This window comes from Ursus americanus, chromosome 4 (assembly GCF_024610735.1).
Source record: "Ursus americanus isolate L20-20 chromosome 4, mUrsAme1.1.p, whole genome shotgun sequence".
Taxonomy (NCBI): Eukaryota; Metazoa; Chordata; class Mammalia; order Carnivora; family Ursidae; genus Ursus; species Ursus americanus.
The window spans coordinates 73,447,229-73,468,398 of NC_142130.1; the positions used below are offsets into that span (position 1 = coordinate 73,447,229).

Here is a 21,170-nt window from a genome sequence, read left to right on the forward strand (position 1 = left end):
TATTATTCAACATAGTACTAGAAGTCCTTGCAACAGCAATCAGACAACAAAAAGGGATAAAAGGTATTCACATCAGCAAAGAAGTGAAACTCTCTCTCTTCGCAGATGACATGATACTCCATATGGAAAACCCAAAAGACTCCACCCCCAAATTATTAGAACTTATGGAACAGTTCAGTAATGTGGCAGGATACAAAATCAATGCTCAGAAATCAGTTGCATTTCTATACACGAACAATGAGACTGAAGAAAGAGAAATTAGGGAATCGATTCCATTTACAATAGCACCAAAAATCATAGGATATCTCGGAATTAACTTAGAGAGGTAAAGGATCTATATTCTAGAAACTACAGATCACTGTTTAAAGACACTGAAGAAGACACAAAAAGATGGAAAACATTCCATGCTCATGGATCAGAAGAATAAACATAGTTAAAATGTCTATGCCACCCAGAGCAATCTACACTTTCAGTGCCATCCCGAGATCAAAATACCAATGACATTTTTCAAAGAACTGGAACAAGCAGCCCTTAAATTTGTGTGGAACCAGAAAAGGACCCGAATCGTGTTATTTGATTCTTTAAAGTGATTCATTGAAATAATTTGTTAGTCAATCAGTGCTGAAGTCCTTGTACTGGATATTAGTTGTTTCAAACAATTGTGCTACATAAATGTGGTTTTAATACATTTCCAGGTGAACTATGTATTTGCTTCAGTAAAAATGATTTGCTTTCAAGCTCTTTGTTAATCACTTTTACAAATATTTTCCTAATGCTTTCTTTTAGACCAACTCTCAATTGGAGGTGATTTTCGTTTGTTTACTAAAGTGCTCTCATTTCAAAAGTTCCTCAACTTTTCCAGAACATCTAATCCATTGACCCCTTCATTTTGTTCCTCTTGGCCCTTTTCTTTTCTTTATTCTTTGCCCATTATGACCACTCTTACAAACCTCTAACACTCCCCTTCCCCCGCCCCCCCACCCTGTAACTATTCTCTGACCACCACTGAGCTATTCATCTTCTCTCTCTGTGCACCGAGTACCTCAATATTACTGTAGAAAAATCACTCAGATGGGCTAACTGTAAATGGATCATGAATTTGTAGTAGATAACTAAGCTTCACTGGTCCAAATCCTGTAACACTACTGGCAGTCATACTTGTTTTGTTAAATCACTGTCTTCTATCCCATTTTCTGCAATAATGATTTTTATCTTTTCTGCTTCTAACTTCACTGGCTCTTCATTCTCTGAGAAAAACCTTCCCACAGATTTTATGGATTTGCCATGAAGCTAGTGAAATCTAGCCATAGGTCCTGTGTAAGGTCCTGAATCTAATTTTGTGTTTGTAATTTTGTATCATAGTACGTAAACACAACTTTCTCAAATATGTGAGCTTCAGCCTCCACAACCTCGATCCATTCCTACCTCTACCGCATTCTTTTTATTTGTCCCTCCAGATAATACAGAATTATTCAGTTTTCTATCAGGAGGCTATTGTTTATATGTCCTCAGAATCTCATCCCCCCATGCTTTCACTCAGACCTGACTCCGTTATCTTGCGTTTTTCTTATATCTTCAGCTTCCCCTTCTGTCTTCCTCATCAGTTTTTAGACATGGTCTTGGTAATTCACATCTTAAAAAAGAACTCCCTTCACACAGTCTTTTTCAGTTAATCTTATTCAGTTAAGCCCCTTTCAATAGAGGAGTTTGTTTTTGCCTGCTAAATCCCCATTTATTCAACCCATCCCACTTTTGCTTCTGACCCCAGGCCTCTTCTAAAAGGGATCTTTCTAAGGTTATCAATTTCCAACATGTGTTCAAGGCTGCCGGGTCCCACTCAGTTCTCATACTAAACTCTTTATCAACTATTCATGCTATTTACTCTTTCTTCCTTTTCCTCTTTCCTATATTCTGTCCTTAAAAACACTTCTCTGGCTTCTGTGGCACCTTATTGTCTCTCTTCCCGCCCCCCCCCCCCCCCCGCCCTGCTTCTGTGGGTACTTCTTAGAAGTTGTAGTTAAAGCCTCTTCTTTTACCTAAAGGTGGGAGATGCCTGGGACTAAGCTCCTACCCCCTACCTTTTCCTGTCTGCCAGTTCCCTTGGCAATCTCATTCACTCCCTTGATTAACTGCTGTCAGTAGCCAGAGATTCTCTCATTTATAGCTTCAGACCAGAAGATTAATTTTAATTACAAACTCATATCCAGCTCTCTTCTCAACTTGAAATCCCACGGGCCATTCTAAAACAATGATTGCTGCTACTACCTTAAAACAAAAGGAAAAAAAAAATCTCTGCTCTTTTTTTAGTGGAGCCCCTTTCAAGGCAGGTGTTGATGATAGAAATCAAGTATCATTCTTGATATCTGCCTTATTCTTCTGCCCCCCATCCTGCCAGTGAGCCAGCCACCAGACAATCATATTTACTCCTTCTGCATATACGTATAAATGTCTATCTGTGTAATTTCATCTCCTTTTGTACACTTCTACTATTTTTTTTTTAAGATTTTATTTATTTATTTGACAGAGATAGAGACAGCCAGCGAGAGAGGGAACACAAGCAGGGGGAGTGGGAGAGGAAGAAGCAGGCTCCTAGCGGAGGAGCCTGATGTGGGGCTCGATCCCAGAACGCCGGGATCACGCCCGGAGCAGAAGGCAGATGCTTAACCGCTGTGCCACCCAGGCGCCCCTGTACACTTTTACTATTAACTCCATCTTCCACACTACCTTTATTTCTGGATGGATTCTATAATAATCTCCTATCACCCACTTAACACAGAAGCCATAAGGATGTTTCAAAGACATAAATCTGATCCTATTATTCTCAAGTTTAACTATTCAGTGACTTTGTTATATACAGAATATACTCAGAGAAAAAATTCTTAAGGGCAACTTTTTGGATTTTGACTCCCTACCTCATTCTTCATTGTCATCCTTCCATTGCTCCCCTAAGTTATAATGTCCTCCCCTTAGTTCTTCAAACCGGCCACGTTCTTTGCATCCTTAAAGCCTTTGTGTGTATTATTCCTTTGCCAAGAATTCTCCACAGCACCCTGACAGTCTGGCCTGGCTAACTCCTACTCACCATTCAAGTCTCAGTGTGAATGTCATTTTGCTATGGAAGTCTTCCCTGCTCTACCCTCCTGCTCTAAAGACTATGTTAGTGCTCCTTTTTATACCCTCTCACAGCACTGTCTCATCACATATTTTATAACACTAACAAGGATAAATAATTTTTTGTTCATAATTATATGTACAGTTAGTGTACATATAATGTAATGTACATGTAATGTAATGCTTTTCTTCCAAAAGAGGCTGAGAGTTGCTTCAGCTCAGGGACCATATATATCTCTTCTGTTTACTGCTATACATATTCTCAATGTTTAGCATAGTATCTTGTCCTTAGGAGGTATTTTTTGAAAGAATATATATACACACACACATACATGTGATTACTTACATACATGCAGGTGTGTAATTAATACCTACGGCTGGATGTGAATGTGCATGTAGTGCATGTATAAACCAAGAAAATGACAGTGGTAACCCTGTGGAACATAGAGTGGTGGTTTTCAGGCTCAGGAGGTAATTCATATACACACTTATTTTTAGTGACTAAAAGGCCATATTGAGTAATGATTAACTTTCCCTTCACCTATAGGTAAAAAATTTGAAAATACTGAAATGTTTGGTCAGTACCCGCTTCAGGTCAATGGATTCAAAGATCTACATGAGTGCCTAGAAGCTGCTATGATTGAAGGAGAAATTGAGTCCTTACATTCAGAGAATTCAGGAAAATCAGGCCAAGAGGTGAGTTTAACATCTTCATTATTCCTTTCTGCTCAGGTCTTTCTTACAGTGCGGTAAAGCACAGTTTAGAGCTCTAATTACATAGCTGCCTAATAACTGGGAGAATACTCGGAGCATGTGTTTGGATTTAATTATGGTAGTTTAGACATTTGGGAAACCGACACAAACAAGTCTGTAATCTATGTTAAATTCTCACGTAACAATTTAGCTTAAAATTTTCTGTTAAAATCCTCTTTTTTTGTTGTTGTTAAGTCTCTTTAGACTTTTTAGGGAAGGTACCAGTCACTGCAGCATGCTAGTCCTGGAAGTAAAAAAGAAAAGCACTGACATTAGGGTGGGGTTTTATATAGACGTATGTTACTTATATCAAATAGTGTTGGGATTTGTCTAGATTCCTTAAATTTTTTTTGTAAAATTGCTGTGTAATTGCATGAAGGGCAGATAGAAGAACTTGCTTTCTCAAGAAAGATAAAACTCGAAAAATATAAACCTGTTTATTTGTTTCTACTGCTCTCTGTCTTGCCACCCATCTCTCTCTCTTTATTCCTGTCATTAGCCCCGTCTGCATACCCATCCACCCATACATATATTCATCCTTATGTGTTACTCTAATGCAAGGCAGAGGACAGATCATTTGCTCCAAAATCAGTTCTCATTAAGCAGTTGCTGATAGTTGTCTACTTGTAAGCTCCATGCATGAGGGTAGAGATCTTCGTCTTTGTCATTCTCTGTTATATTTCTAGTGGATAGTACGGTGACTGCAAATAGAATTACATAATACGTATTTATTGACTGAATGAATGAAATGTCTCAGTGTTATCAGAAAAGTTTCTGGGGACTTTATCCCCAAATGGGTGCTTAATCAATGTTAAGTGATGATACCTCTGTGTTTTTCTTTTTTTTTTTTTTCAAAGATTTTATTTATTTATTCGACAGAGATAGAGACAGCCAGCAAGAGAGGGAACACAAGCAGGGGGAGTGGGAGAGGAAGAAGCAGGCTCATAGGGGAAGAGCCTGATGTGGGGTTCGATCCCATAACGCCGGGATCACGCCCTGAGCCGAAGGCAGACGCTTAACGGCTGTGCCACCCAGGCGCCCCCCTCTGTGTTTTTCTAAACACGGACTGAATTCTTGTGTTTTTGAAAAGAAATTGCTTTTATCTGAATATGTGTTTTTCCAAAAAGATGGAATTAACTCTTTCCTGTTGTAACTTCATCCTCATTTCCTTCTCTTCCCTTATACACCTCCCCCCCAAAATAAATAAATAATACTTACTCTTTCCTGGCCTTTTTTTGTTTTAAGGGGGGGAGAGAACGGGAAAGAGAGAGAAAATATTTGAGATCGTTTTTCTCTCTACCTCATAGATCATCTACTTCAGTGATTCTCAGCAGATGCCTAGACCATACTTCAAAGCTGTCAAATCAGAATCTAGGGTAGGAATGTGGTACGTGGGCCTAAGAGCTCCACCAGTGAGTCCCAGATAGACCTCCAATTAAGAATATTTAAATTAAGCTTATTTATTTCATTGATTGGGACTAAAGATTGGGACTCTCTCAGGACCCCATAATGGAACAGGAAAGCAGACCCCTTGCCTAACGTGTGATTTCTTTTCTTTTAAACAAAAGGATGATGGGTTTGGGCAGGAAAAGGAGAGATGGCACTCTCCTTACACTATCACAGTAGCTTGTAAGTGAAATACACATTGGTTTATTGGTAAATAATTTAGTAATTAATTGGTAAATAATCTTTCTTACGTATTCCCAGCTTTTAAAAATGTGTTTTCTTATATTGAATCTGAATATCATTATTTATTTAAAAAATTCTAGTTTGTCCTCTATCTTTGGCTTCTCACTTTGAGTGCCCTATGTTGCATGTATATTTTGTGTCTAGGTTTTTACATCCAACCTAACAGATATAGTGGTTTGTCTCCGTCTCTGAGTTCAGCAGTTTGTAAGCGGTCTTAATAAGAGCAATTCAGTTACCTGTATTCTTATTACCAGTTGCCTAGATTTGTAGGACACAATAGTTTCAATAATAATTCAGCCTGGTTTAAGAGACTATTACTGGCTAAAGTAGACTATCTTAAAAGTTTTTAATAGTGTACTTAAATTATGGTCTTATTTCTTAATGTCCTTCAGGATAACTGTTCTGTTTCTTCTTAAGTATCTATAAACACCAATGAGTAACATTTCAGGCTTGTTTGTAAATTGACATAGTCCCTGATGATAACACCTTTTATCTCTTACACTATTATTTCGTAAAAGTTATTGATTTTACTTTGATACAGGAAGCATCTCTTTTGCTGAAATAGCTCTGGTTAAGTAATTTAGGGAGACCTCTAGTCTCCTGAATCACTCATGTTAAAATATCCAGTGGCCTGTAAGAGTTTAAATTTCTGGAATGCTATACCAAGAGACAACTGAATAAATTAAAAATGATTATATGTAAGATAACCACTTACAAAATATTTTTCTAAATCACAAATTTTAACCAAATGGAATGCAATTTATAGATGAATCAAACTTTCTAGGAAACCCAGAGATTTTTTTTGATTGCCTATTGGAGCAAAAAAATTTCCAGTAGTAAATACTTTACTTCTCGTGTGGGTATTCACTACTACTAATGTGTTGTACATTTTCTTTTAGACTATTGCTATGTACATATAAGTGTTTGTATTTGTTCATACTGTCCTGTGACTTGCATTTTTTACTCACCAGTATATCACGAGCATGCTTCCACATCAGTATATATGGCTCTACACCATTCTTTTTAAAACCTGCATAGTATCACATAGCCTGTATTTCTAAAATTAAATTTACTTAATTCTTCTCTGAGACAGTAGTTGGACAAAGAATTATTTCAAGGAATGTCTTTCTATAAATACCCTTGAGAACTTAGGAATGAAGGATAGTCAGAAGTGGAATTTTTCGGTCACCAGGCGTACTCATTTAAAAATATAAGTACTGCCAAATTTCCCTTCACAAAGTTGTACTAAGTTATAGTCAAAGTGCTAACAGAAACTTTATGGAACTTCAAAAACTAAAGTAGAGAAACAGTACCTACATGTAGTACCATATTAGATACATGTAGATGTTATATGGGAAATTTATTTTTTTGAGCGAAAGGGTAAATGGGTGAACCCAGTTAAATGACAAAAACTATTCGAGTTGGGATAGGAGCAGTTTGCTTCTTGTGCTTGATTTATATCCTGGTTTTGTTTGCTGTTCTGTGGGAATTTGAAATGGTAGGTCTGATTTTTCTGTCCCTTGCTTCCTGCATTCATGTAATCTCAGAAAAGCAAGGAACTTAAAATATATTAATAAAAAATCAGCTATTACAACTCATAAAGATGACTACATTCTCTCTTGAAAATATTTTTGCTAAGTTAAATAAGTTCAAGATCACTTTTGTTGCCCATGTTGATTATGTTTTTTATTCACTAACTGCCCTAATTTATTACTTCTGTAGGTTCATTATATAATATAATATGATAATAAGTAATAATAAAATGTTAGAGACATGGAAACTATAAGCATTATTTTTACCTTTAATGATCTGTGTCTCACAGCATGGCATACCAGTTAGAGAAGCAAATATAGTTTTTTATTGAATGGAAAAATAATATTTTGAAAGAAAAACATCTCGTTGTATATTTAAAATTCTAGTTATATACTGCTATACTTATAATCCTAAAATCACAGAGCTAGACAAACCCATAATATTTTCCAAGATGAATTAAGGGAATGTCCGGCTGTCTCTTCTATCCCCATCAGCTTTAGCATAAGAAAGTGAAATCCTTCCACTCCTGTAGGAAAAAACTGTCACTGCTGTTAAAGGAAATACATTCACAACAGAGACATACTACATAATTATTATGAACATTCTTTCTTAAGGTATGGAAGTTATTTCCTGGACTTTTCATGGTCTACCGAGAAGCATACCCCCAATTTGGGTGATTTTATTTCTATTGACCATGGTAGGTTTCCATGAATTAAAGTATGTAACTATTCAATTTTAATGGTGACATTTAAAATACGGCAATAAAATATGAAAGTGATAGTTCTTGAAACCTACTTACTTATTTTAGTATCATAAAGTATAGTAGAGACTATTATCCTAAGGCATCGAAAGTTTCCTTTGTGATAGGTATGGAGTATATTTTAATTCTTAATAGTAAATTTAGGTGTATATTAGAATTAAGTAAAATTCTTGCCAGTGCCATGTGAGAACAAAATAAATAAGCAGACTTTGCTCAAGAAATTTTAAGACTTAAGAGATTCTTCTGATACTAGATCTTTTATAACTTTCTCTAGTCAACTTCAGTTTTAATAGCCATATAAAACACATTTCTTAAACTTCAGCTTTTGGTTAAAGATAAACCAAGTCTAACTCAGGAAATTTCAGTTCGCGTAGGCTTTAGCATTTTGGGAGGGAGAAATAATTTTGAATAACCATTTTTATTAGCTTTATTTAGAGAAAAATAGCAACTTGCAAGAGCTTAGTCAAATCCAGTTTGCCAAATGTGCACTATTACTGCTTTTTTTGGATGTTTGAATTTAAATTAATGTACTCTTAGCTAATTGATATTTGTGTGGTGGCATTTTGTGGCACTTGAAAGTATCACACACAATGTAGTGTATGGCAATTACTTTTTACAGTAGTACATGATGTGGTTTATAATAAGCATTTAAAAACATTTGTTACATTATTTTATACTTCCGTATTTGGTGATTCATGAGTTTTGTTCATTTCTCTTTAAAAATACGTTTGTTTAAAAGTGAAATATTTTTTATGCAAATAATTCTCTGTTGTAGTTTTGTTACAGTGCATGCTTAACTGAACAGTTGCCAAGTTTGTGGAGGAATTGACTCATAGCAATGAGACATTTAATTCTTTAAACACTAGTCATTTAAAAACATTTTAAGTATAGTTATCATTAGTATAAACTCCATGTTAGTAATAGACCTTTTTCTTAAATTACTTAGAATTCTAGGAGGAAAGTTAAATTTAAAACAAGGGAATATCAGTTTCTAGATTTTAGTAAGAATTGTGATAATTTATGCTATAAAAATATATATATGTGTGTGTGCGTGTGTGTGTGTGTGTGTGTACCGTGTCTACAAGTTTTGTTGTCAAGGGTTTTGAAGTGTGGTTGGTTAATAAGTATATGCACCATTCCTGCTAGTAATAGTGATGTAGTATTGAAGAAGCCAGAAAATTTGAGCTGCTGAGCCATAATTTTAACTAATGTCTGTCACGTTAGGTTAGATATTTTAATGTAAAAAATTATTGTGGAATAAGGAGAGTTGTTAGAAGATTTTTTTTCTTTCCTGGTTGGGTATTATTCCCATCCTTGGAATTTCCAAGAGGTGTGGAAAACTTTTGGGAGGAAGCTGGACTTTAACTAAATTGTGTACCTAGTCATGTACTTGTGGCGTCAGCATTGTGATGATACATAAAAAAATGCCAGTGCTGACACCATGTGTCTAGCCCTGCAGTGGAGAAAACAAAAAGGTGATATTAAGGGTTTTTGTTACTATTTTCTTTCAGCATTGGTTCACCAAACTACCACCTGTGTTAACATTTGAATTGTCAAGATTTGAATTCAATCAGGCATTGGGAAGACCAGAAAAAATTCACAACAAATTAGAATTTCCTCAAGTGTTATATCTGGACAGGTATGGTTTGGTATACAGCATGACTTAGTTTTGAAACTGTTTAGTAACCAAGTAAAGAATTATTATTGTGTTTAGAGAAAGGTTTTGCTTAATTTCTTTAGAATTAATCTTTACCTTTATGCACAATATGTCTAATACTGTTTGTCAAGGAAAATTAAGTTCTCTTTCTATTTAGAAAAGTGTAGTTACTGGGAATAATGTTATAAGGAAGTTAAAAAATTAATTTTTGTATTGGTATTACAGTTGTTAAGAATTTTAAGGAATACTCTCTCGTGTTGTCTATTTGACTCTAAAATTTTAGATGAATTGATCTTTTGTGGTGTTGGCTAGACTTAATATTGTATCTATTTCCATGATATTTAAAATGGTAATGATATTTTTCTTTTTCCTGATAGATATATGCACAGAAACAGAGAAATAACAAGAATTAAGAGGGAAGAAATCAAGAGACTAAAAGATTACCTCACAGTATTACAACAAAGATTAGAAAGGTATTGTAACTTTTATGAAATTATGAGCTAACTATAGGAAGTGATATTTTTAGTGACTGTCTGGAATCTTTCATTTTAAATTTGCTTTGGGTGATTTATAATTCTAGTAGTAATGACTCTGGATTCATATTTTGCGTGAATAGTTTAGTTCTGAGTTTTGTTAGAAGCTAAGATAGTTCGTAGTTGGCATTAGTGATTATTTTAGTGTTTAAAATTAAATATTTTCATTGTCCACTGGTAATGCTCATGGTGCTGAAAATAGATACGAAATTAAACTAATCTTAAAAAAAATCCAAAAATAGGGCTACCTGGCTGGCTCAGTCAGTAGAGCGTGCGACTATTGATCTCTGGGTCGTGAGTTTGAACCCCACATTGGGTGAAGAGATTCCTTTAAAAAAAAAAAAAGTTAAACTAATCTAAATTTTAAGGTTTCTTCTTGTATGAGACTAAACATCACTCTTGAGATTTCCATTAAAATGAATGGTGACTGAGTTTTTCTCCTTGATACAGAAGATACAAATTCATATGCCTACTAGGGCCTCATGGAGACTTTACAAAGAAGGGACGCAAGTCAAGTGTAAGCTGGTGGGCGAGGGGAAGCCTAGAGAGCTTATCTGCACTAGTGGGTGGTACCACGTGTGAATAGGTCATTGTTTTTGATAGCTTCCCAAAAGACGCCGGAATCTAGACAAATATTCTGTAATTCACACAGAAGTCTACAGGCTGGAATGTGGCTTGAGAGATCCCAGTTTGCAACCTCTGATTAATCTGTTTTAGTATTTATTTTAGTATTAATTTGAAAATTAAAAGCTCCAAATGTTTTAAACAAAAATAATGTATTATATTTCAATAATTTTTATTTCTAAAAGGTATCAGTAATCATATTAAAAACTAATCAGAGGTAAAATGTAGGAGGATAATATTAGTTACCATCCTAATCATGAGACCAGATGACAGATCTAAAAATAAAATCAGTCTCAGGAATGGAACTGTCAGTTTTCACTTTCCTATTGAGTTACACCTTAGAGCAGCACTTAAAATTTACAGCAGTATACAGACACATTCAGTTGTAATGAACTTTGTTTTCCTTAATTTGGAGAATATTTAAGTTATTTCTTGAATGTATCTTCAGTTTTAACATCTTCATTTGAAAACAAAACTAAGTGCATTGTTGAGGAAGATTTATTAAAGTGCTTTTATCACGTTTTATAACAATTATTAAAAACAACCAGATGTGCTTTATATACAACTAAAAGCATTTATACATTTTATGGTTAACAGATATTTAAGCTACGGTTCCGGTCCCAAACGATTCCCCTTGGTAGATGTTCTACAGTACGCGTTGGAATTTGCTTCAAGTAAACCTGTTTGTACATCTCCCGTTGATGATATTGATGCTAGTTCCCCACCTAGTGGTTCCACACCACAGACATTACCAAGGTAAAAAGTTCTGATTCAAGAGCCAGCCGGCTATGTTACTTACATTACATAGTAATGTAATTGATGCCTTTAAAGAAGGTTTTATAAAATGCACATTGTGATTTATTTTAGTGGACTCTAAAAACATTAGATTCACTTAGAAGATTGTATATCTTCTGGGTGCTTTCTTATTTCACTGTTTCAGTAGATTTTATGGTTGTGGATTGAAATTTTTATCACATTTTTTTCTGTTCAGAATTATATGTTATTTTTGGTATACTTCCACCTTTTATCCATGAAAATACTGTTAACTTAGTTTTTCCTGTAATGTAAGCTGGTAAGTATTATATAATTCCGGTACACATAAGATTTATTGAAACGATTAAGCCATTTCTTCTATAAAGCCACAATTTCATCCTGATAATAAATATATTCCTTGTATATTAAGAATCTCATTGGATATTAAATTAATCCACATGTCTCTCTCTCTTTTTTTAAAGGTCTTTTCTTTTTGAAATTATATGCCAATTTAATGCTATGTGTTTGGCACAATTTTTGTCCAGAGCTTTAACTTGGAAAGTTAAATAATAAATATTTTATGCTTTAAAAATACAGCGCAACAGAACAACAGGGAGCCCCTTCTTCAGAACTGCCAAGCACATCCCCTGCCTCCATAGCTGCCGTGTCATCGAGATCAGTAGTACATAAACCATTCACTCAGTCTCGGATACCTCCAGATTTGCCCATGCATCCAGCCCCAAGGCACATAACAGAAGAAGAACTTTCTGTGCTAGAAAGCTGTTTACATCGCTGGAGGACAGAAATAGAAAATGACACCAGAGGTAAGAAGCTTCTCACAGCATAGCTACTGTCGCCTCAGATGGATATGTATAATATTAAAATTGAGATGGAAAGTCACCTTTGGATTTCATATGTAAATATTATCACGTATTTTTTTTCCTAGAAAATGTTTTCTATAAGAGAAACTAGCCTGACTACCTGTTTTTTATGATCTTAACTTCAGATTCAGAGGGACCATCAGATTTCCTCTGGACTACTTAGTTGATTAATGACATAGCAGATGGTCTGATTTTCTTGTTTAGTGCTCTAAATTTATATCAAACTGGTATTCACAGCTACTCCATTTGCGAAACCTCATACAATTAAATTATGTATTTATCAATTACGTCCTTCCCCTAATGTTTGTGTAATGAGTTGAAGTGATAAAAATTTTGTTTTACGTTTAAGAATTAGAAATGTGAATCATATTTATTTTTTAAAAGATTTTATTTATTTATTTGAGAGAGAGAGAAAGAGAGAGCATGAGTGGGGGGAAGGGCAGAGGGAGAGGGAGAAGTAGACTCCCTGCCAAGCAGGGAGCCCAATACCGGGCTGGATCCCAGGACCCTGGGATCATGACCGGAGCCAAAGGCAGATGCTTAACCAACTGAGCCACCCAGGCGCCCCAGAAATGTGAATTTTAATTTTAAATCTGCTCTAACAGAGATTTCCTGATATGATCTATGAGCTCAGTGCCAGTCTGTAATGTGTTTTAACTGGCATGTAGCACAATAAGAAAAATAAGGACAATGCTCTGTTGGGAGTATGAGAGTACGCGTGTGTGTGTATATGTGTTGGTGTTAAGTTGCCATCTGCCCTTTCTTGGAAGGAACTCTCCTTTATTCTGAAATTATGTCTTTGCTACTTTACTGTTGCTAAAATGTCCTTTTTCTTTTTTTAAATGAAGTGATGTATTTTATGGTAGATTTTATTATAATTTTTCCTTACACGGCAAAATATAATATCCTATTATTGTCACCCAATTTTATCCTTCTTTTATTCTATGAAAAAAGAAAAATCTAGGAGCTACTCTTTTATACCAAAAGATTGGAATTATTTTAAACAATATGGATTGTTGGATTTTAGATGCCCAACTTGACTCATTATAGACAATATGTAAATAGCAGTCCTAATATAATACAGTGTAACGTATATAGGGCGTGATGGCAACTAACAATTAGCCTTAATGGCTGTAAATGTTTCCCTGAGTATTTTTCATATATAAGGGAATATTTTACATTTGAATTCATTAGTAAACATTTATTGAGCACACTGTGTTTCCTGAACACTGTACTAGGTACTAAATAATTTTCTACTGGACTTGGCAGATTGTTTTTATAAGATGACATTCTGAAGGGTGGAAGGTAGGAAGCTTTTGACACCAAGGTAGTGGCATTGAGGGAGGAAAGAAATGAAGGGATATGATCTACTCTTTGGAGATAACTGACGGACGTAGGTCATTGACAAGAGGTGAGAGCGAAAGGGAGGAATTAGGGATGATTCCCTTAATTTTTCATGCTGGTATGAATAGATAGATGGAATGTACTTTGGAAAAGGGCAGCCTGGTGGGTGAGCAGGTCCCCACCTCAGGAGAGGAAGTAGGAATATGATGAGTTCACTTTTGGCCATTTTAAGTTTGAGGAACTTGAGAGACATTCATCCAATAAGGGTTTGGACCTTAATACCTAGTACAATGGATTGGGTAAGATTTTCCTTGGAATATTTGTTTCCTCTCTTTTATCCCTATTATTAGCTGTTAGCATTATTTTTTAAACTATTGTATAATATTCCAACATCTGAGTAGGATGTAATTTATTTAATTTCTATATTGATACTCACTGCAAATAGTGCTGGCCCTCTACATACATATTGACACACTTTTGTGAGTAGGATATATTCTTAAAAGTATCATTTCTGGTCCAGAGTGTGTATATTTTAAATTTTAATTGTTTTAAAATTTTCACTCCAAAACATTGAGCCAGTTTTTATTCCCACTAACTGTGTGGAAGAGCCTGTCTCCCAGAATCCTTCCTAGCCTTGGGTACTTTTTAAATTCTGGTAGCCTGAATGTTGAAAAAAATGTTGGTGTCTTAATTATGTTAGTGTCTTAATTTGCATTTCCTTGATTATGAGTGAAATTCTGTTTTTCTGTAAATTTCTTGTTTGTGACATTCACCCATTTTTTTTTATATCGAACCATTTATCTTTCTCTTACTGCTCAATAGAAACTTTGGTGTTATGGTTATTAACCTGTTGCCTATAGTGTATGCTGTAGATTATTTTCTTAATTGTCTTTGTCACTTGACTTTTTTGGTGTTGGTTTTGCCTTGTTTTTATAATGTAGATTTTCTTAAGTTTGGGGAGAGAGTCTTATCTTTTCCTTTACGGTTACTGGATTTTCTGTCAGGCTCAGAAAAAGGTCTTGCCCCACTCTGAAGTTACTAATATTTTTTCGTAGTCTTTCATGGTTTCTTCCTGATTCTTTCCCATAGCTTCATAGTATAGGTTATACTATAATTAAACCATTTCCCCATTAATAGGTATTTAGGTTTTCTCTAATTTTTTAATTGTTATGGGTAATATAGTAATACAAAATACAAAATAATTTTGTAGAATGGATTTCTACTGGAAGTAGAAGGAATAAGTAATGGGAGTTTCAACATTATTTCCATTGGTGATTGTGGTAGATTTTTTATTCAATGACATATATATATATAGAGAGAGGGTTTGTGGCAAAGTTATTTTATTTCATTCCGTAGTTTTCCTGTTTTATGTAAATATGTAAGGGGCTTTATGTTCCATTTTTATTGAAACTTTCCTTTACAGATTTGAATAAAGTTCACTTTTATAGACTCGGTACATTTTTTAAGTGAACCGTATTTGTTTTGGTTTTTAATTATGAACTTGTGCTATATATCTTTTATTAAGGACAACTATATTTCGTTTTGTTAAAGACTCCAAATAGTAATGTTTGTAAGAATACTTTTAGGAATTTTTCCTTATTCCTCTAACATATTGGTAGGAAAACCATTAGTTCCTATCTTATGTCTATTAGAGACGTACTTGAGGTTAATCATTTTAAATGACATTTTCTATCCTTAGATTTGCAGGAAAGCATATCTAGAATCCATCGAACAATTGAACTAATGTACTCTGACAAATCTATGATCCAAGTAAGTTAAATTTTGAGTTGGTAAGTACTGTCAAAATTATTTACATATTTTTATTTGTATGATTAACCTAATTATTAAGCTAACTCTTCTTAATGTTTGTTATAAAATTGCTGATCTTAAAGATTCCATATTAATATTTCCCACATTGAGTTATATTCTCATAGTATATTTATTGTTTCTTTTTTTTTATTTTATAGTAAAACTTAGCAAAAATTTTCAGAAGGTCTTAGTGTTTACAAAAAATCTTATGGGAGAAATTATATGATTGTTTAAGGATATTAAGATGGTGAAAGTATAGGACTCAGTTACATGTTAACTTTTGGTATACATTATGTAGGCCATATTGCTAATTCAGTCATCAATTATAATTGTGAAGGTTTAGACAAGTCGTGATATATACAAAATATTCATCATAAGTTCTTCATTTGAAAGAAATACATTTTCAAAGTTTCAAAAATCATCCTATTTATACACCTCGTTTACATGTCATTAGCTTATTTATCTCTCCCCTTTTTATTTCATAGTGTAATTTTTTTCAAAATTTTAATCACAGCCAGTTTTCTATATGGTATTCTTCAATCAGATAGTTTATGGATTTCATGGAATGTGGTATTAATAGACTACTTAACTGTGGCTTAACTCTTCTGTTTTCATATTTAGGTTCCTTATCGCTTACATGCTGTTTTAGTTCACGAAGGCCAAGCTAATGCCGGGCACTACTGGGCATATATTTTTGATCATCGTGAAAACAGGTGGATGAAGTACAATGATATTGCAGTGACAAAGTCATCATGGGAAGAGCTAGTGAGGGACTCTTTTGGTGGTTATAGAAATGCCAGTGCATACTGTTTAATGTACATAAATGATAAGGCACAATTCTTAATAAAAGGTAAGAACATGAAATATATAGGGTAGTCTATATTTTTAAATAAGTAGCTCTTTTAGGTGACTCCAGTCTCTGGTGTGATTAGTTAAGTGTAATTGACTCAGAGGGTGTGGGTATCATTAGAAAGTATGGTTGGCTGGGGAGCCTGGGTGGCACAGCGGTTAAGCGTCTGCCTTTGGCTCAGGGTGTGATCCCGGAGTTATGGGATCAAGCCCCACATCAGGCTCCTCCACTATGAGCCTGCTTCTTCCTCTCCCACCACTCCCCCTGCTTGTGTTCCCTCTCTCGCTGGCTATCTCTATCTCTGTCAAATAAATAAATAAAATCTTAAAAAAAAACAAAACAAAAGAAAGTATGGTTGGCTTATTGAAGAGTAGTATAATCAGGGTAGACAATTGGAATATATTTTGTATTCAAAGTTAACTAGTAACTGTTATAAAATGTAAATCTGACCTATTTCTCCTCGCTAAAATCCCTTTAAGGATCGCATCATGCACTGACTCCTATTTAAGCCACTTAAGCTAATATATAACGCCTCCATTTTCTGGCCTCTGTCTCTCAAGCTTCATTTATACCCATTGTCCATTTCAAACTGTATATACTTTACTGATATTTGAACTTCTTGTTGTATTCTCTTCACACCAAATGATTTCACACATTTATATCTTTAGTTTTTATGTTTTTTTATTTTTTGAGGTAATGTTCTTATTTCTTTCCTCTTTTGTCTAATTTCTGCTCATCTGTCAAGATTCCATTCATGTGTCATCTGCTCTGCCAGGGTTTTTCTGACCTCTACCAGAAAATATCTCTCCTTGTGTTGTCATAGCGTATCTCTCTGGCGCACTTATGTGTGTTGGAATTGTATGTTGACTTGTCTTTTCTGCTTTCTCTGATCTGCTCAAAGCCGGGGGCCATGTCATACTATGTCTTAATCGTTTTATTTCTTACATTCTAATATAGGTTTTGAATATAGAAAATATTTAATAAAGTTTTGTTGAAACTGATAAAAATCAACTTTCCTTTTGTGTTTAAACATTCAGCAACACTAGCTAGGTGGTCCACTTATGGCTGAAAGCTACGTAGTGTATTTTGTATGTGAGCAGTAGGGGTTCAGTAACTCTCTTAAATACTACTTCTGTAATGTTTTTGAAAATCTTGCTATATTGGTTAGTTTTCAAAATACCTGTAAGTATATTGATATGCTTAACTGCTTTGGATGAAAAAGAATTTTAGTTCTGTTTTGAGTTTAATAAGGTTATGAGTTATCATTCTCATTTTGTAATTTTTTGATTTCATGAATAATAAAACATCTAGTATTTCTTACAATGGAAAATATAGTACTATGTCAATGTTTGAGTAGCAAATGATTTTGGCTTTATATCCTGTTCCATTTTTTTTCTCTCTTAATCTAGAGATTAAAAAAGAAAAAGCTGAGAACATTTCCTATAATAGATTATCAAATATTTGCATCATTGCTTATCCAAACATTTGAGTTTTCATTTTGAATATTGATTTGTTAAATGGTAATAATTCATACTTTAAATCCCATTTGAAATGCATCCTATTTTGAGCTTTGCATTTTTCCTTTAATTCTTAATTTTATATTAGTTTTTGAAATATGATTTGCAGAGGAGTTAAATAAAGAAACCGGGCAGGCTCTTGTTGGAATAGAAACATTACCACCGGATTTAAGAGATTTTGTTGAGGAAGACAACCAGCGATTTGAAAAAGAACTAGAAGAATGGGATGCACAACTTGCCCAGAAGGCTTTGCAGGAAAAACTTCTAGCATCTCAGAAATTGAGGGAGTCAGAATCTTCTGTAACAACAGGTTAGTAAATTTTGATTAAATTGTGTTTTATTATCAATATATTTATTATTGATATTTTATTATAAAAATAATATATGTGCATTTAAAAAAGAACTTTTAATTATTTTAAAGTATGAAGAAGACAGTAAAAATCATCTGAAATTCCATCACTCCTCTGAGTTGCCACAGGTAACAATTTAGTTTACCCCTTTGCCAGGCACTGCTGTATACATATATACCTTTTTCAAGTTAAATTAGATGATTCTGCTAACTTTCTCTCCCTATCCTGCCTATTTTGATTGGGCCTGACCCTTCTTGGCCAGAAGCTTAGAAAAGCCATGAAAACCAGCAAGTTATCCAAATCTTTTCACTAAAGCTATCAAGAGAGTGAACTTTAGTACTAATTTTCCATTTGAACAAAATAGCACTATTGGTATATCTGTATATTTTGTATAACACTTTATGTAATTTTTGTGTAATTATGCTATTATTGTAGAGCAGTTATTTGATTTTTTCAGAATTTTTAAAATTAAAAAAATAAGCTGAAACTAAGTATTTAATATATTCCAAGTTAAAATATGTATAGACCCATAAAACAAACAAAGGTCAATGTATAAAAATAGAAATATTTAAAAATATTCTAAAGTTATTAGCTGATGAAATTAATAAAATGTTCAGAGTAAACAGTACAAAAATAAACATGTTCTAACAAAATTGAAAATAAAAGGCTTCTGATTTTTTTTTTAAAGATTACTTTCATCATCACAGACTTGTCAATATATTTTAGGGCAACATATTTTCTACTGTGAAAAAGTGCTATTTTTCTGTAGTAGTTGGAGGAATGAGAAGAGAAAAACACAGATGTTTTTGTTGAACTCATTTGTCTCTTTTGTAACTCTCAGTGGATCTTTTTGAGTGGCCTTTTTATGCAACATCTGCGTGTTTTGTTTTTATTTTTTAAGAAAGCATTTTAGGTGTTTGTTTAATTTCATCTTTTACAGACCAGTTCCCATACAGCATTACTTAGGTGAATTTTAGTGTTATCATTTGAACTTTAGAAGAAATTATTCTCTCAGTTCATGTATAGTACTGCAATATGGTATTGTGAATAAAGCAGGCACACACAGATCTGTCCAGACTTGTTAACTTGTTTTCATGTAAATTGATTAGTTGAGTCCTTGATCTTGATGTTAAAAGGCATTGATTCAGAATTTTTAGAAGACCAAGATAATGGTATTATACTGACAAAGATACAATATTATGATACTTAAATGCAATATAGTATATCTGAATACCACCCTTGTAGTGTGGTAAGCTCTACCATGATGCGGGACCGTGTTTCTTTCCATATGTTAGGAGCCACCGTGTAGACCACATGAAGGTCTGTGGTTTCACAGTAATGCAGTTTCTTTATAGTGACTTTGTCTACTTCCATAGGAAATGACTCAATAGATATCAAGAGATTTTTGTGCTCAAATCACAGTATATACATTATAATTCTTTTCATTTTTGAGCCAATTTCACCCCTTTGTGATTTCATCCCTTCTCATCTGTACATAATCCTCCTCAAATCGATCCCCAGAATTTACCCCAATGGAGTTGCTTTATTGTACGTCCGCTAACTTTTATGCCTACCATTTGCATGTGGCTGTTCTTATCTTATTAGTGGGAGGACGTGGCTGCCTAATTGGCCTAAGTGATAGTGGTACCTAAGCTCTCAGATGAAGGTTAATCCTGTGTTCTTTGGTTAAGCTCCAGCTCTGTTCTTGGCTCACTTAGATTTTGTGGCACCAAACTATTAAGTGTTATACGGTCTCCTTCTCTTCATCTTGTCTCTTACAAGACTAAATTTACAGACTTAACACATTTTATTTCTGTTCATACTAATACATATTCCCCATTAGTATTCCTCTCTGACAGGACTAGCCAACTTTGCCCTACCATTTACATTTGTTAGCTTATATTCTCTCTGTATAAAAGGCCAAAATCTATATGCCCCATACTCTTTATCTTGATTAATACTTCCTACCATATACTTCAAATGCTGTTTTGTAATCTAAAAAGCCAGGAGTAGGTATTAGGCATATATTTTCATGTCTTTCTTTTTAGTATTTAAAAAAAGTACTTGAGAATGGAGATATATTTCTGAGAGGAATCAGAATAACTAAAAAAGAGAGAGAAATGGTCAATTCACATGTAACTGTTAGGATAATTATCTTCCAGATTGGGTTTCTAGAAGGCTGTCGCAGTAGCTGCCTCAGTGCAAACATTGTGTCCCCCCACAGGATTGCCGGAAACGCACACTTTGAGTGCGTAGGAATAGAATGTGCTAAGTCTGTAATATTGGGGAGTGAGATCACTGTTTAAAAGATTGGTTTCTGTTACTGTATTATTTTATATACCCTCTTCAGAAGTCCGTCCTGTGTTGCAGGGCAATTTAACATATCACAATTGAATTAGGGAGCTCATTAATGTTTATTGGCACCACTCATCTCCCCAGTCATTAGTAGAGAAATTTTAATTTAATGCCCATGTCATCATCTTATTTCTCTTCACAGTTTCCAAAGTAATTTGCTCAATTTGGTATGATATTTTCAGCGTATTAAAGAGAACCTGTATTTAAATCTGTTAGGGGTGCACTAGAATTATGAGTGTCTAGTGGAAGTCATACAAGGAAGTCTTGTTCTTAAAATTCATCAGATTTTCCTTTCCTCTCAGATCTTCTCAATAAAGCTATAAAATGAGAACTACTGAAATCAATTTCTTCTGTGTGATACTCCAAATAAGAATATTAATTTATATATTAATTAAATGAGTATTTGTTCCACTTATGCTTACATGTGACCAAGAAATCCATAGACCTCACTTCTCTAGTACCATTCCTTGTCTTACTGAAACTAAGTAATAAATGATGGGACCAAAAATTATTTGGTCCTTTTCATGCTACCTCCTTAAATCTGCTTACTGCTGAACACTTATGTTTACAGATCTATTCAACAGTTCTTTATAACAGGGTATACGGTGTATACCTGGGGAATTTTTTTGTGAGTATAAACAGCACACCCCA

At 34.2% G+C, this 21,170-nt stretch overlaps 1 protein-coding gene across 6 annotated transcripts in view; it reads left to right on the plus strand.

Annotated features, from left to right (window-relative positions):
• The window catches only part of USP25 (ubiquitin specific peptidase 25), a 138,707-nt gene that overhangs the window by 75,877 nt on the left and 41,660 nt on the right, over window positions 1-21,170 (plus strand). For all 6 annotated transcript variants that reach the window (XM_045785447.2, XM_045785449.2, XM_045785452.2 and 3 more), the window contains 8 exons: window positions 3,659-3,807; window positions 9,358-9,485; window positions 9,881-9,976; window positions 11,258-11,416; window positions 12,011-12,237; window positions 15,338-15,408; window positions 16,069-16,297; window positions 17,924-18,124. In XM_045785447.2, the coding sequence (XP_045641403.1) occupies window positions 3,659-3,807; window positions 9,358-9,485; window positions 9,881-9,976; window positions 11,258-11,416; window positions 12,011-12,237; window positions 15,338-15,408; window positions 16,069-16,297; window positions 17,924-18,124 (1,260 nt within the window). The remainder of the gene's footprint in view (window positions 1-3,658; window positions 3,808-9,357; window positions 9,486-9,880; window positions 9,977-11,257; window positions 11,417-12,010; window positions 12,238-15,337; window positions 15,409-16,068; window positions 16,298-17,923; window positions 18,125-21,170) is intronic.